This window comes from Sinohyriopsis cumingii, chromosome 2, assembly GCF_028554795.1.
Source record: "Sinohyriopsis cumingii isolate HCF-2022 chromosome 2, ASM2855479v2, whole genome shotgun sequence".
Taxonomy (NCBI): Eukaryota; Metazoa; Mollusca; class Bivalvia; order Unionida; family Unionidae; genus Sinohyriopsis; species Sinohyriopsis cumingii.
The window spans coordinates 143,394,621-143,412,779 of record NC_142962.1 but is presented as its reverse complement, the minus strand read 5'-3'; the positions used below and the strand labels follow the sequence as shown (position 1 = coordinate 143,412,779).

The window sequence follows — 18,159 nt, the reverse complement described above, 5'->3', positions numbered from 1 at the left end:
ATATATATATATATATATATATATATATATATATATATATATATATATATATATATATATATATATATATATATATATATATATATATATATATATATATATATATATATATATATATATCTATATATATATATATATATATATATATATATATATATATATATATATATATATATATATATATATATATATATATATATATATATATTACATCCGACATAAAATAAGTCACAAGTTGATATGTTCAGACAGATCATTTTCAAACGGTAAATAATGAATACTTTTCAAATATCTTCAATCACTAATATTATAACACACTATATGTCTTCGTGTTACATACTGTACATTACCATCGAGAGATGGTGCTGTAGAAACTGATCGGTGGACATTTATTCTTGATTGTCCGGAACTTGCGTTTGTTTATCTTACTTTTAATAAATTTACCGGAAGTAAATATGGCGGACAACGCGGGAGCAGAAGCTTCAAATGAGACTGAAAGGTTGATTTTATTAAAATGCACTAATGAAAATAAGAAGATAATGTACTTATAGATCTAAGAATGTTTGTTATTTGTATTAATGAACTGGCATCTCAAAGAATCTCGGAAATGGGATGTGTGTGTTGGTTATATTACGATGTCTGAAAAGCTTCATTTGCGTAAATCACAGAAAAATCCTTTATTACGCTATAGTTTTTTCTGAGGGTGGGTGGTTCTTCCTGGAGTTCTTCCTCCACCAAATATACTGTCCGCGATGTATAGCCTATCTCGTGCTGAAAAATGGCGTCAAATCCATAACAACATCGCTATAGTTAGGCTGGACGACTTCAGATGAGCATATCAGAAACTAGTTGCAATGAATTCTACAGTATAGTTCTTTCCACTAACCATCGTGAATGATATAAGTTTATGTAGCTTAGTGAATTTTAATGCTAGCTTCATTAAATGTTGATAAAAGTAACTAATTTTCTTTGTGTAAAGAGTATTTAAGTACTGTTCGAATCGACATAGCACACAATACACCTCAAATACATGCCAAAACAGGGTGGTCTGTTTCCATCAAATCTTTTTTGATGCTGCCTGACCAGTGGAAGAGTCTATGTGTTTATTATGGCTCGATCACATTTCCTAATCTCCCATAATGTAGTCTCACTCTGATTTCGTTGCAGTATCAAATATGGGCTCTTCTAGAACTCTGGACAAACTTGATGGATTACAAGTACATACACCAGTCTTTTTCAGCATCTGTTGAAGGAATGGCATTGTGCAGTATGTCAATATGAATTGTGTTTAAATCATTGGTGCATGAAACAAATTCAGTAATGGATGTGGATATCATTTGTGATGCTGTGCAGAAAGATTGCATTATGGTCATTGCTAATAGATAATAAATGTTTAATAGACTGCCATTGGTTTACAAAAATTGCCCCAAAATTGACAATATTCAATATTATTTTGAAATAATCTCGGTAACTGAGCACATGCACAGATGTCTTCATAAAATTGTGGTTATGTTGTTCAAACTATAGTGGTCACTGATGTGACAAATAAGTGTCTACAATTTTCAACTTTTGTACATTTCAGGGGTCATTTCCAAAGTATATGTGAATTATTTTGACTGGTGAAATATTAGCAACTAAAAATAATAGATTTTAATAGCAGTTTATTGTTGCAACCCATTTGATTGAGAAGCAAGATATAGTTGTCACTTTTCCATCATTGTTGTTGTCAATAATTACAGATAACAAAAATCAGATAACCCTATGACCAGGACTCCTCTAAATCTAGAGTGGACCCTCTCATATTATAAATGAGTTGCGAATTGGGCTTATCCAATAAAAATGTTATCTAATTTGCCTGAAAGAGACCGTGAGCCTGTCAACAAAATGCTGCATTTTTATTATGAAGTTATTGAAAAACACTTCTAAATTAGTCTGTAAATTAAACCACATGTAGGTTCTTCAACATTATAAGCTCATCTGCTTAATTGCATCAAAAGCTGAAAGTTTGTGTGTACTAAGCAAAGCGAAACCCAGGTGGCCAAGTGGTTTAAAGTTCTTGCCTTTACCAATCACTGCCATCTCACCTCTGTCCATATTGATTCAAGTCTTAGATTCGGCCAATGTGGGTCTGTAATAAAGCTTGCCATCAACTATCCATGGGTCATCACTTCTTAGTGGGTTTTCTTCGAGTTCTTTTGCTGCCAGTTATATTGGCTGCCATGTATAGCCTATCTCGTGCTGAAATGTGACCTAATAATGTGGAGCAGTACTATTTCTGTTCTCTAATTTTCATTGGTTACCTATAATTAGCACTCACATGTAAAGCATGATTAATAATAAGATGACCCATGTTCATGATGACTTGGTAATTCATTTCTTTTGCCTCAACCCTGCAACTTATCGATTAATGCTCAACACATATAACTCACATGTACTGTATAGATTGTTAACACAAGAGACTAGCACATGCAGCTTTACCGAGTATGAAACTTGCAGCAAAAATTATGCTGAAATAGCTTATTGGCAGGTCGTGTGATTCAAACTGGCAGGACAGTGTGTACACCAATCAGTCAGCAATTTCTACAGTGTACATCATTTGTATTTAACCATTTCAGACATATAGAGCCTATGGCAGTACAAGAGTATGGAGGAGAGCCAGCAGTAGGACAGACAGTTGGACAGAATGATTCAGGTGGTACTGGAAGTATGTAAAGTCTTCCTACTGATGTATATAGCTGTTTCTTTACTCAAAGGTTGCAGAGTATTCTTGAAGTCATATTTATTAAACTTGCTTATTATATAAATGTTACCAGCATTTTAAATTGCTGCTGGCCCAACCCAAAGCCCACAAAAACTATGCCAGGCTGGTATTGCTGGAAAAATCCTTCTCAATGTAAAAACTGTCATGTTTTATTATTTTACTTGAAGTTGTCTTTGCTTGTTTCATCCAACATATTTAGAGCAACTGCAAAGCTTTACTCTTCCAGGAATATATGCAATATTTGATTGGTGAAGAACAATCAACTCCTTCATGTTTTACTTTTTTTTCTTCAGACTATGTAATTGCTTGGTTAAATGCTGTGTATTATTTGCAGAAAGTGTTCCTATCAGCCTGGTGAAAAGCATGTGCTTTTATGAGATGTTTTATGTGGTGATTTTTGGCATCAGTTCATGAAACCATTTCAAATGGTTATCCTGTCCTAGTGGCAACTGAAGGGATGACAGTTTCTGAATACATGAAGTTTCATTTCTAAGTAACCATACTTGCTTACAGTGGGTACCTCCTTCCAGGATTAACCACCTGAAATTATGTTATGTACATATGCCAACACAGCACACTAGGGTGCCCACCTCCTGCCCTCTTTTCAAGAAATGGAAAATGCAACTTGGATTGGATAAGGCACTTTGGCTTAACATACAGAATTACAAAAGATTTTAGTCTAATTTGGTTTCATTATAAACTACTGCATAGAGTTCTTGCAACAAACACTTCTCTAGAAACAACTGGAAGAGCAAATAATAATAAATGTTCTTTTTGTATGGATTTACCTGAAACATTAATTCATCTTTCTTGAGATTGTGCAATTGCAAAACAGTTTTGGAATGATTTAAACGAGTGGATTAGAAATAACACTAATTTCCTGCATACCTTTTCACTTACAGTGATAGTTGTAGGTATGTTAGAAGCTGGCAATATAATTAATTTTATGTTGCTGATATCTGAAATCTGAAAGATACATACATATTATGCGCCATGAAAGAAAACCTCCATCTTTACCATTGTTTAAAAACTTCTTAGAACAATACTACATTTTTGAGATGGAATTAGACAAAAGAGACAATAATCTGGAATGTTTTGAAACTGAATGGCATTCATTTATTAATATAGTAGTATAGTACAGTTACAGTTTCTGTCCATTGGTTAAAATAGTCATATGTATTTATGGAAATCATTTGGTGCATCTACAATCTTGAATTATCTCTTGGTTATATTTTTGTATCATACATATAATCTTAAACTAGTTTAATAAGATTTTTGCTTATACATAATATATACTTATACTCTTAATATATTTTTGATTACACATATTATATACTTTTGCTCTATTTCTCCTTCAAATACAGTGCATAAATCAAATTTTCTTTGGCCAGAACTTAAGTTAAATCTCCAGTGCTGAAGGATAGGCCAAGTCAACAAGTCTTCTGATGCTTTGTCCGAGTTCTGGAAATGTTTCACCAGCTCTTTGTCTTCATCAGCAGACAGGCTGAACAGACCAAACATTTGAGGTCTTATTTCTCCTTCAGATATGTTCCCCGATCACATTAACGTCAGGGATATAAGCCTGCTACCTCTTGAATCTAGCCGTACTAAAAGATGAAAATTCATCTTTTCTGTCTATTTCATATAGACCAAAGGGCAATAACTCTTGCCCCTTACCTCCCCTTGCCACCGCCAGGTGTCACTAGTTTTTAAGCTTCGCTTGTACTGATAACACGTACATTATACCTCCAAACAATCCAAGCCATCTTAGCATTAAAATTGGACCATCCAAAGTTAAATTTGGATTTATTGCATTGGACAATCATTCTTCTACAGGTTGTATACATTATTTTAAAAATTTTTTCAAAATTGAGTGACTTTGTCACCCTTATGGATTTCGTCTACTGAAGACCATGTTACACACCCTATCGCTGAACTCGTATTGTTAATTAAGAGTTAACGCGACACTGACTAATTTCGCTTACTCCATTAGTAACGGTTGTGGTATTAGCGAATTAATAACATGCTGAATTGCTAATTTGTGCTTTGTTTTCTTTTCTTGTGTCGTTTCAGTAGAAATGTCAACCAAATGCATGATATGCAAAAAGTTCAAAGCAAAAGAAGACAACCATGACTCTTGTATTGTATGTACCAAGTGTACATCATCTATACCATGCAGCGTGTGTAATACTTGGGCAGAACAAATGTGGGTTGATGTAGTCCAGAAGGCAGGGGGGACGTTGGGGTCCCCTCTCACCTAAAGTTAGTCGTTTGCAACCATCAGCCACAGTAACATCAGCGGCAATGGAGGAAAATAATGTTGACAGGGTACAACAGTCCACCTTTGAACAGATGTGTCGTTTGGTCCAGGAAACGATGCCGCAGCTATTGACATCAGGCCAGATATTACCCTTATTTCCCTCGCTTGCTTCCACAGCTTTTTCTGACTCTTTGGGGGAATGTTCCCCCATTTTTCGGCTGCCCAGTGGGCGTAAGTCCCCTCCGCATGTCCGAGCGTGGCCTTCAGGCCTGTAAATCAGGACGCATGGGGTTTTTACCGGATCCATTGGATCCATTTCATTATACAACCTCTACATCACCGGCCGTCCAGCTGTCCCAGCATTGGGACTCTATTGCTAAAACGGTCCGACCAAATATGATTTACGGGGATCTTAGTGATAAATCCGTCCGTCAAGGTGTACCGCCGGCAACATACCAATACTATGGCGGAGATTTTAGTGAGAAATCTGTCCGTCCAGCCAGGCCATTGGAGCAGCCGGTACCGGTGATAGCAGGACCGTCGCCAACATTCAGGCCAACCACAAGTCAGACATACCAGCCGGCAGGGCCGTCCGTCCATATGTTCACGGCTTATCCACAAGGGAGAGTTAGTGACAGTGTCAAGGATGATGGAATCGCGTCATCTATGCCACCTGGTATGCTCTATCCAGAACACGACTCGGCACACAGTGAGGGTCACGAAACTCCTGCAAATCAGCTGTACACATATCCAACCATGGAACGGACTGAGCTTGGCTTCAAGGCAGCAGTGGAAGAAATTTATAGGGTGTTGGCAACTTCAGAATGCCCTCCACCTCCTACCGCCACTGAAGACTACAAAGTTAAGGCGTATGTAGATCTTGACGGGGAGGAAGAGACGCCGTCCTTCCGGCTTCTTCCCCAGTCGGCAAAAATTAAGGAGATCATTGATCGTCTATCAGGATGAATAGGTGATCCGGGCAAAGCTAAGGCGTTCTTTTCAGAAAGCCAAGTACCAGCGATGTTCTCGTGTCGCTGGTACAAAACTCATTCAGATGCCTTCAGTACGGATCATTCGGCCCTGGACAAAAATATGGCAGCAGTTCACATGTCCACTCCACTGTTTTACAAAGTGGACAAAAATGTGTTCCATGCCACGTCAAAGCTAGTCCGGAATGTAGTCGCTATGTCTTCAATGTTAGACTTGGCTTCATTAGCCATTTTCCGACTCGCAGAAAAATCTGACAATGACCACGCTTGGGAAGCGACGGCCCGGATTGCTAGAGTTATTAACAGGGCAGTTCACCATTCCATGGCTAATGCGTTGACTGCTTCTGCCAACTTAGACCTGATACGATATGACGCATGTCTGCGGTCCACGTCACTCAAGCCCCATCATACACTGGCTTTATGGATGGCTCCGTTTGGGTCACCTTTACTCTTTGGAGGAAAAATTGAAGAAGTTCGGAAGCAGGCAGCTCAGGAACTGCCCCTCCAGCTTGCCTCCCAACCCTTGCAGGCGTTTAGAAAAAATCAGCCCCTGCCACAGCAGAGGGATGATTGGCGGACCAGGGACAAGGGATCCTTACAATCAAATGTGCAGTATAGATCCCAACCCAATGCCAGGAGACAACAGTCTAATCAAACTAGGAGGCAGCCATACAGAGGCGGTAAGAAACAAAGTTTCTCCGTCTTCAAGCCTCCTAACTCTAAAAGTTGATATACCCTCCCCACCACCTGCTGACAGCCTACCTGTGAGCGGCCGCCTCCTGCAATTTCAGAACCACTGGACCACCTTTTTTCCTCAGAACGATTGACTGATCCAGGTCATTTTGGAGGGGCTTCGGATTTCATTTATCCAACCCCCTCCCCAGTCCTCCTCTCCCCTCTTCACCGATGTACAGACCGATCGGGAGAAGGATACTTTTCTACAACAGGAGATATGGTCGCTCATAGAAAAACGGGTGGTGGAGATTGTGAAAAAAAAAAAAATGCAATCGCTGGGGTTTATTGCAGGCTGTTTCTTATCCAGAAGGCAACCGGCAAGTTGAGGCCGATCATTGGCCTGAGTCGCCTCAACCAATACATTTTACCACCAAAATTCAAGATGGAAACAGCGAGACCAATCCGTCTTTCCATCCGGCGGGATGAGTATGCCGTCAGTCTAGATATGACAGACGCATATTTTCACGTCCCTATCCACCCCGCGTCACGGAAATTTCTCCAATTCGCTTACCAGGACGCGGTTTATCAGTTCCAGGTCCTACAATTGGCCTCAAGATCAGCCCTTGGGTTTTTACCAAGGTTATGGATTGTGTCCTCACCCTGTTCCGCTTGACTTCATCTACAGGGACGGCAGTACTCTGAGGTCTCACAAGATCAGAGTCGCCTCATGAAGATTAGAGCAATCACGGCGAGCCTTGCATTCAAACGCAATGTTTTGATCTGAGATATAATAGAAGCTGTTGGCTGACATGCAGAGTCAACCTTCTCCAGTTTTTATTTCAGAGATTTGGCTTCGCAAAGGCAAACCTTGAATCTGGTAGGTCCAGTGTCGGCAGCCCAGATGACCACCAGACCCATTTAAAACAATCAGCACAGTCTATCAACTTCGCTGGATTCACCAGTGAAATTTTATAGGTAAGAAGATTTCAATAACTATATTCTTAACCGTATATAGGGGTCACATATCACGGGACCCTAGGCTGTGTTGCTGATGAAATTAGGAGAACGGGTTATCGTTCAAATGGGGAATCCAGCCATCATTCCCTAGAAGGTACCCGGGGTGGAGGTAGGATGCTCAGCATTCCCTCCTTCTATTACCTATTCTCCTAACGTTAATGTGATCGGGGAACGTATTTGAAGGAGAAAGCAAATTTTTAGTAAATTATGTTTCTCCGAGAATACTTACCCGATCACATTACTTAAAAACCCTCTCAACCACCCCGCTATGCGAGCATCCTCGTATGATATATATCACTCAGCTTAAAAAACTAGTGACACCTGGCGGTGGAAAGGGGACGTAAGGGGCAAGAGTTATTGCCCTTTGGTCTATATGAGATAGACAGAAAAGACTAATTTTCGTCTTATAGTAGGGCTGGATTCGAGAGGTAGCAGGCTTATATCCCTGACGTTAGTGTGATCGGGGAACGTATTTGAAGGAGAAACATAATTTACTAAAAATTTGCTTTCTTAATCTCTTCTAGTCCACACTATTTTGTCTTTTCTTTTTTACATGTCATATGAAATGGAATACAAAGTTTCTTAATTATACATAAGTGTGAAATATAGAGACTTATTGCTAAAATAATTTGTTTTCTTTCATTCCTATATTTTCACATGTGAAAAATATATTCTTATGAAATTTTCCATTATGCCATGAGTGAATAAGTGATCTGTGCCATGCTGCAGTGCATAGCAGAGATACAGATCATTGAGACAAATGGAGTTTAATTGAGTTTAATTGCTGTTCCATGTATTAAACATTTTTATATTTCTTTACACAGTAATATTGCATTTTCTTGATAATTAAATCTCAAGTAAATAAATACATAATGTTAGGCATGGCAGATTTTATTATTTTCACTTGCATTCATTTACAAACAGTGCTATTTCTGTGGATGCAGTAATAAATCTTGGCTGGCAGATATTTAGTGATATAGATGGCACAAGGAAACAAAAAAGTTTCTTGTGGTTTACTATGAGCTGCATGTAGGGGTAACATTCTTTTGATCATATGGTCTTCAACTAAGATAGTGGCTTGGGTGGCACCTTTAAGTTTTCAATTGGACTTCATTTCCCAGACATTTAAAGTTTTCAGTTGTTATATACATCTATATTTTCCTCTTAACTTTTGTGTATGATTGTAAGTTGGACCTCGCCGGTGGCCTAGTAATTAGAGTGTCCACCTTGGATGTAGGAGGTCATCGGTTTGAACCATGGCAGTCATACCAAAGACTTATTAAAATGGTACTAACAGCTGCCTCACTAGGCGCTTAGCATTACAAGGCTAGTGTTAGGACTGGTTGGCCTGGTGTCAGGTTAATGTGACTGAGTGGGACATAATGCTGCATGTCTGTGGCATGATGCCTCAGTGCCAGACATCACTATAAACTGCAGAAGACATCCTAGCAATATGACAGAAAAATTGTTAAAGCTACATTAAAAATCTAAATCACTCATTCACTCACTGATCATAAGTTGTAAATAAGATGTTGACATATCTTTCTGAGTTCAGTTTATCTAGAAACGATAACATGGAATTCCAATTTGAAGTGACTCACATAAAGGGAATTCCAGAACATTTTATTGTATCTTAGGTCTGGTGAAGTAGAGACTTTCTAAACAAGTATTCATTCTTGTTGTGAGGTCAGTCTGTGGAATCATTTTCAGTTGTGTTCAGATATAATTTGAGTGGATTCATTTATTTAAATTATTCAATGGAATTACAAAGTGCACATTGACTTTTGGGCTAACACATTATTTGGAACAATTGTTAATTCATTCGAAGACATCCTGGATTACATCATTCATTAATTGAGGAATTCAGGACTATTGGAATTCATTCTGAACTTTGTATACTTTTTAACTAGTTATATTTAGGGCTGTCAGTGGGTACCCAGGTAACCGGGTACCTGACTGTAGTGAAAAACCTGGGCATTGAAATTAATGGCGAGTACCTGTTCACAAAATAATTTGTTGACAACACTATCAAAATATCATATATCATCTGCAGTATGTTGGTCTGAGTTGCAGCTCCAGTCTATATTTAGGAGTAGGACCACCCGTTATGCATCAGTGACCCACTACTAAATGGCTGCTGCATACTGAGCTGTGCGAATGGTTTCACAGTTCAAAACAATACGTGAAAATATCTTTGCATTCCTGCAACGTCAGTTCCATCTGAAAGTGCTTTTTCGAGAGCAGGACACGTAAACAGGAAACGTGCATCACTGTCACCAGATACGGTCGATATGTTGTTGGTTTTTTTATAGCAGAAACTGGTAATTTGGGGGGGTGGGCAATGAGCATGTACTTGTACACTAGGACAGGACAGACTGGTATTATTTAGCTTTGATAAATTCTTTCTTAGTTCATTCATTTTTTAGTTTTTAGTTCATAAAAACATTCTAGTTTGAAATTTTAATATTATAATGTTTTGCTTGCTTACTTAAGTGTAAACCTCCTTTAGTATTCAAGTTTTCAACCAGAAGTTGACTTTCACTGCCATTTGCCGTGAGTAATGAATAACAAAACACGCTATGGAAGTTGTTGGAAGTTTATTAATAAGTGAAACGACATTGTAATATTAATTCATTATTATTGACAAATCAAGCAAAATATTATAGCACAATTTATTATAGACAATTTGAATTACAACAGGAAAACAAATTATCTCCATTGACAGAGTATCAGTCATCTCCCATTGGGTGTGGGTAAAGTGTGAATGTGAAAATGCAAAAGTGCGAATTGGTAAAATGCAAAAAAGAGAATGTGAAATAGTGGATAAAGTGTGGTAAACAATGTGCAAAATGATGTAAATTGTCTGTTCATTTCGTCACCCTAAAACAATCCAGGTTTGTGAAAATTTGTTAGTGGGGTAACTAGTTTTGTACATGTCTTTCATGTTCTAATGGGTACCTGGTTACTCGTTAAATGGTGCAACGGGTACATGGGTGAAGTTTTCCTTGGTTTTTGATAGCCCTAGTGATAGGACATTTAGGGTTGTTTGGGATTAAATTCACAATACTGTGTTTTTGAAATTTACACTTTGTAACTTAGAACAATAATAAACTTGTTGATTTCACTTAAGTTTTGGTTTTCACTTTCTTTGTGTTGCTTATTTTAAGACCTATAGTGGTATAAGAATCTTCTTTATTTTGTTAAATTATACACAATTCAAGAAATTGAAGCCATTGTATTGTGCAGAATTCCTTTGGTTATTATCTGTGGAGTGCTATTAAGTAGATATTGTAAAAGCCAAATATGCAATATTTATCTTTGCATTTAATTTATCAGGTTAATTATTCCAGATTATAGGTTTTTATGAGGCTGGGGCTATAATTATATGGCTTCTTATTTGTGTGTAGTTAGTATCACAACAAAACTATGCAAATAGCACTTATTGAATGGAAATATTGTCATCATGTTTCTATTCATATGCAGAAGAGGTGAATAGGTACAGACCTTATTAATATGTTTATGCCTAATCTGTGTAACCTTGGTTATGGAAATGAGGTATACCTATATAATATACATTTGTACAATACCAGAATAGATTTTCATTCCATATAAGCATGGGGGTTTGGGCATTTATAAGATTGGGTGGTACGTTTTGGGGTGGAATGATGTTAGCACAATAATACAGAAAATGCTTGGGCTCAGCAATTGAAATTTAGCATTCATGCTTATATGCATATGTACATAGTTGGATAACTGATTAGATTATATTGCCATTTCAGTGATTTTTGCAAGTTTTATGATTATTTTTATTGGTAATTAAAGCCTGATTCTCTTAGCGTTACTGTAAAAATATGTCTTTTTTTTAACTACTCATCAGCCCATTGGTTGGAAAAAAAATGAGAGCTCCATTGAGATTGACATAACTTTTTAGCATCCAGATGTACCATTATCAAAAGAATGGTTTTGAACTTGTAACATTTTGAAATTGTAATTATCACTTTATTCTTGTTTAGATGTGAATACGACTAGTGCTGCCTCTGAGACACCTGTTGCTCAGAAGTCTGTTTCCATCACATATGCTGATTCTCAGTCTTCGTCCATTGATTCTCAAGATTTTCAGGCAGAAGACAATGTCCTGTGCTACTGGTTAGTATTTATAGCCTGTATATAGTATAGAGTCTAGTGACTTACCTAATCTGTCAATGTCAAAATAATATTTATATATAATCATAGTTAAAGGTACTGTGAAAGTCTGTTATTATTGCCTGTTAAAGTATTTTGTCTGTTAGTATAGGTTCAACTGTACTTTAGGAACTGAACAAACTATATATTAGAAAAAATTGTGTCCTGCCAGGTATATTAAATTTGTACAGTGTCCTGTGATGTACTGGTCAGTTGGATATTTTGTCTATTTTAATAGCTTATTGTTCTAATCTTAGGAAGACTTGCATTTGTAACTTTAAGCCATAAATGATGGGGTTTTTTGTTTGTTTTTAAATGTATGTTTTATTCTTTTTGTTCTTGTCAGATAATCTGCCTTGGCAAACCTTGAGTGAAATAACTTACCACATGTTGGAGCCTGACATAATAGTCAGAATTTGTCCCAATTTAAATATGTTATGATATTACTGCATAAATTCAGAGGCAGTACTTAAAAATTAACACCTTCAACATTTTGTCTACTTTCTTGATTTTAATGACATTTTAAAAAAAAGTGACATTGGTTGTTAAGGGACTATCTTCATGAATGATATAAATTGATATATTTTGGTTGAAAAGTCAATAAATATATTTAATTTTCCTCTGTTTCCTTAATATTTCTACCCAATTCAAAATGTGTATAATTTGATCGATGACAAGACTTGAGCATTAGCGAGTTGCTGTAAGCATTTACAACAGTAACCTATCCCTTTTGTTTTCAGTTTATTATTGTTTGTTTAAGCGTTGCTGCATTAGAATGTTATATCAATTCACCAGTAATTATGATTTTATTTCATATTTAAAAGTGTAAATACCTATCTCGTTAAAACTGTGTGAGCCTTCCAGTATGACAAGAATGAACAAGAGTAGTGCTGGTTCAACACTCACATTTAGTTTAAATGTTTACATCATGGCATCACCATATGTACATTGAAGATTTTGACTTGCACTAAATGAAGTACATCCCTTAGATCTGAATTATAGGCACAATTGCGCTAAACTTAAATGATACCTCCAAAATACAATAAAGTAATTTCAGAAATAATTTTGATAAAAATTGTAATACCTTAAACTCTCTGACATAGTTTGTTTTGATGTAAGCAACCATAAATAAGATACTGTTTACTCAGCTACATTAATTGTGCTACTCAACAAAGCAAGTGTTCTTAAGTTAATTGATTGACAATGATAGTTAATTGTTCGTACATTATAATGGGGGGGGGCTGATAATTTAGTACTGAAATTAAACAGGGAATCTCATCCACCTCAGCCCACTTTAGATTTTACAACAGCTAATTCATGTCAATTAATGATGTAGAATAAAACGTTACTGGCATTGCTGCCAACAAAAATCACCCTTTTCCCGAGCCAGTTTCATGGTTCAAACAATTACATGGTCTCTTGTCAGAAAACAAAAGACAAATTTGCCAATTGTAAACAAAGGAAATGCTGAGACAACTGGCTGTCCACAATCAAAGGTAGAATGAATACTGTGTTGAAAGTTTCGAATTTGTGTTACGGTAAGCCAAAACACAAAACTAAAATGTATCAATGATGATCAGTTATGTGAATATAATGAATACTGGTTATGGGACTTGTATTATGTAAAGATGTGTGTCATTTCATATGATTTACATCACTTTGTTTGATCGCTTATATCTCTGAAAAATGGTAACACTTGAGAGTGGGGGTAAAAATAAATAAAATAGCAATTGATGTCTTTTTTAAATGAGATTTGGTATAAATGATGAATAAAGCAAAATCTGCATCTAGTACTTTTGGGAATAAACAACTATATTCAGTTTGCACTGTGTAAACACTGTTCTGTTCACTCTATATAGTACCAGTCACCTCATAAACTTTATTGTGTAAGCACTGTTCTGTACACTCTGTATAGTACCAGTCACCTCGTAAACTCAATTGTGTAAGCACTGTTCTGTACACTCTATATAGTACCAGTCGCCTTGTAAACTCTATTGTGTAAGCACTGTTCTGTACACTCTATATAGTACCAGTCACCTCGTAAACTCTATTGTGTAAGCACTGTTCTGTACACTCTATAAAGTACCAGTCACCTCGTAAACTCTGTTGTGCCCCATGAATTATTGAAGTTTTTATTTACCTTTATTTTATTTCATGTTTTTTTTTTATATTGGAAAATATGCACACACAAAATAATAACATAAAACAGTCATAGTAGTTTATAACAGTTTATAGTAAATGAACAAGAGCTGCTCAATGCTGTGTGTAGTATTGCGATCTTGCCAATTTTGTCTCGACTTATTTTTATGTCTTTAAGTGTTGGGACAACAAAAATGCAATAATATTTAAGTGCATATAAATCTGTGGACATGGAACAAAATAATTATTTTTTCATGTCCCAAGACTTAAGTCATCACGGTAAGTCTGCAAACATGTTTTATGTTGTACTTAGATATAATTCAGAAGAAAAGCATTTTTTGGATTGTTCAGTGGAAATAGAAAGTGCTCATTATTTGGACTATAATATTATGTTGGAACTTTTGTGAATTAATTGAAAGAGTTCTTGGTGATGCTATCTTGACACCGTCATGATTCTTGGCAAACCAGTACATTTCCAATTTTGAAATTTATATAGAACTTTTAATTCATTTAGGATTGTCATAGAACTTTGTCAGGATTATTCTGGATTCACTTTATAATACTGTCAGTTCCTCTCACATTTCCACTTGTTGGTTTTGCTTCTTTCCATTACTTTGTGACAATAGTATTATAACAGGTAGAGATAGAGAGAGGAATGTAGTAAGGAAGTGTTTGTAGTTTCCAGGCAAACAAAGTAAAAGGTGTGACATTTACATTAGACTGAGTTTTACAACATCTAGACAAGACTGATATTCAGTTGTGTAGATGCAGTTTTATTCAGTTTTTCTGATACTGTTAAAGACATAGTCCCGTTTTCGAGAAAACTGCAACCATTCATTGTTTGCAGCTACAGTCCTCTTTTTTTATTGAATTTGTTTTAATGGCTAATCTATTATAATAAATGGGTGTTAACTTTACATTTCACTTGAAGTGGATTAACAGATTGTCAGATATGAACAGTAGTGTATGCTGAAGAACACAAGCACGCATTAAATATTTAAAGAAAAGTTTTATCCTTTTCAAGGTAATAATCAAAACACTACCACTCAGAGGGTACCATATACATTACATTAATCAGAAGGAGTTTCAGACTTGAATGTTGACTGGGTTGACTTTTCCAAGAGTTGGATTGATCCAGGAAGGCTGCTAATAAGAATTGTAACACAGAATTTTGAATGAATGGCTGACAGTGAAAATTGGGTTCATAATTTTGGTGGTTTTTTTAGGATTTCAAATACTTTTTCTTCCTTTTTTTAAAAAAACTTTGCAATTCAAGATTTTGCTCTGATTGCTCATACATGAAAATTGATTAGCATAGGGGATTGTGGAATTTCTTTTCATGCTAAAAATATCAGATTCACCATAGGTGAATATTCTTATATGACAGGCTTTTCAAGGTTAGAAAAGAACACAGATTTAAAAAAAACACACAGGAATCATTAGTTCAGAATTGAAAATGTAAGAGTTTAATGTTGTTATTGAGGACTTACCATTGTATAAACTGTCATTTGCCATATCACACAGCTTACATTATTAGTAATATCCATAAAACATTATTTGCTGTCTGATACATCAACTGATGGTTTATACGTGTACTATGAAAAATACAGAAAAAACAACATTAAACTGAAATTATTTGTATTATAAGGACATTACAGTATAATTTTAAGTATTTATTAGAAGGTAGGCATTCAAGGTTATAGGCATTCAAGGTTATTACTGTTTTACATTTATTCAGTTCTTTTTTATCCCATTGAAAATGGCAAGTATGTTAGGTTTACATTATGCTACTGAAAATTTGTTACAAATCTGAGTTCATTTTTACATTTTTTCCTCCGTGTACATAATCCAGTTAGAACACAAACATTGATGTGTCATATAAATTTAGATTCTGCATATAAATAATATCAATGTTTTGTATAGAATATGAATGCTCATTACTTATATATGTAGCATATTTTAAATAAATATGCTTTTACATTTAGACTATTTGTGAAAAGATGCACACAAAACTATTAAAATTGTATGAATTTTGTGATATACATTATACAGGAAAATTTACCAAGAACTAACATGCATTTGCTTTCCAGTGGTAAGGCGAGAAACCTTGGAGCAGTTGAAATTCAGTGTAGTGTATGTTCCAACTGGTTCCATGCAGAATGTACCAGCTGTTACATAGGGTAAGCATAATTCTGTATAAGTATTGAAAATTCTGACAGTGGCAACAATGCTTTTTCTTCATGTATCTACAGGAACATAGCGGAAATGCAGGAGTCATCTTTTTTGAGATCTCAGCAGAAATTGATTTTGGTTTTTGAGCTCCACTATTGTTTTCTGTGTAGTTTTTAATACATTAATGTGTTTGTGAAGATCCACTATTCTTTAAGGTTGAGGGTTAAACTTGATATGAAAAGACAGGATATGACTATATGAATATATCTTTTAGTACCCAGTATTGAGGTCAGGGAACCCTATAATATTTACCTTTTAGGGCCCAGCACTGAGATAAAGGAGTCCTATAAAAGTCACCCTTTAAAGTCAAGGATTGAGATGAAGGAAGCCCTATAAAATTCACCCATTAGAGAAAAACACCTTTTAGAGTAGACCACTGAGATGAGAGAGCCTGTAATAATCACCCTTGATAGTCAAGCATTGAGATGAGGGAGGCTGTGTAATAATCACCCTTGATAGTCAAGCATTGAGATGAGGAAGATGTGTAATGATCACCCTTTATAGTCAAGCATTGAGGTGAGGGAGGCTGTGTAATAATCACCCTTGATAGTCAAGCACTGAGATGAGGGAAGCTGTGTAATAATCACCCTTTATAGTCAAGCATTGAAATGAGGAAGATGTGTAATAATCACCCATTATAATCAAGCATTGAGATGAGGGAGGCTGTGTAATAATCACCCTTTATAGTCAAGCATTGAGATGAGGGAGGCTGTGTAATAATCACCCTTTATAGTCAAGCATTGAGATGAGGAAGCTGTGTAATAATCACCCTTTATAGTCAAGCATTGAGATGAGGAAGATGTGTAATTATAACCCTTTATAGTCAAGCATTGAGATGAGGAAGATGTGTAATAATCACCCTTTATAGTCAAGCATTGAGATGAGGGAGCCCTATGATAATATCTTTTTTGTTCATCCATTTACACTTATAACTAGCTTAGCTAAACAGCACTTGGACATAGACCAGTGTATATTAAAATTTGTCTGGCCTGGGTATGTATTAACTCCTCAGTCATTTGATTATGAGTCTACCAACTGAGTTGAGGGCCCTGAGTGGTCTGAATCACTGACCGTTAAGGATCATTGCCATCTCACCTCTGTCTGCATAGGTTCGAGACTCAGGTTCCGCCAATGTACAAGGGCATGTGAGAAAGCTTGCCAGTGGCTTCTCGTGGGTCAGAGGTTCTTTCTGGGGTTTTCCTGGGTTCTTTTTCCACCATTGATACTGGCCACCATGTATAGCCTATCTTGTACTGAAAATGGCGTTAAACCCTATTGCAGCAACAACTACCAGCTGATTCAGATAACATGATACAATGAAACTATGGCTATACTGAGTGTTAGGTTTGATTGTCTTGCATATTCAGCACAGGAAATATAAAGGTTTTATGGCTAATACTCAGAATCTATGTTATTTTTCAGCACCTGTATACCTTTCATGTGCAATTACATATATTCCTGTAGACGATGCGGCCCTAATGGTCTTGAAAGTTTCAACAAAAAGCAAGCAAGTAAGTTGAACATGAAAACCAGAAGGATTTTCTACTTTTATTTTCATTTGAACGAGGTCCTTTGCCTGTGTTTTTGTGTTTTTTGATTTTTAAAGTAGCTTTAACAGTTTGGGTCATATTGCTTCGATGTCTGCAGTATGGCATTTTATAGTGATGTCTAGCACTGATGCATCATGCCGCAGACATGTAGCATGATGTCTTACCCAGTGACATTATCCTGACACCAGGTCAACCGGTTCAAACCCATGATCTCACGGATCCAAGGCAGATGCCTGACTACTTAGGTCACTGGAGCATTCTTTAACCTGTGTTTACCAGCTACACCACTCCCTCGATAACTCGCGCACATCGGGGTCCAGAAACATCGACTGCACTATAAGTGAGGCGCGAGTT

The 18,159-nt window shown here is 36.2% G+C and overlaps 1 protein-coding gene across 2 annotated transcripts in view; it reads left to right on the top strand.

Moving 5' to 3' along the window:
• Positions 1 to 449: 449 nt before the first annotated feature.
• LOC149805991 (set1/Ash2 histone methyltransferase complex subunit ASH2-like) overlaps positions 450 to 18,159 on the top strand; it is a 172,536-nt gene continuing 154,826 nt past the window's right edge. For both annotated transcript variants that reach the window (XM_089950800.1, XM_089950801.1), the window contains exons 1-5: positions 450 to 499; positions 2,616 to 2,704; positions 11,716 to 11,848; positions 16,114 to 16,203; positions 17,678 to 17,766. In XM_089950800.1, coding sequence (XP_089806926.1) covers positions 456 to 499; positions 2,616 to 2,704; positions 11,716 to 11,848; positions 16,114 to 16,203; positions 17,678 to 17,766 — 445 coding nt within the window. In that variant the 5' untranslated portion in view covers positions 450 to 455. The remainder of the gene's footprint in view (positions 500 to 2,615; positions 2,705 to 11,715; positions 11,849 to 16,113; positions 16,204 to 17,677; positions 17,767 to 18,159) is intronic.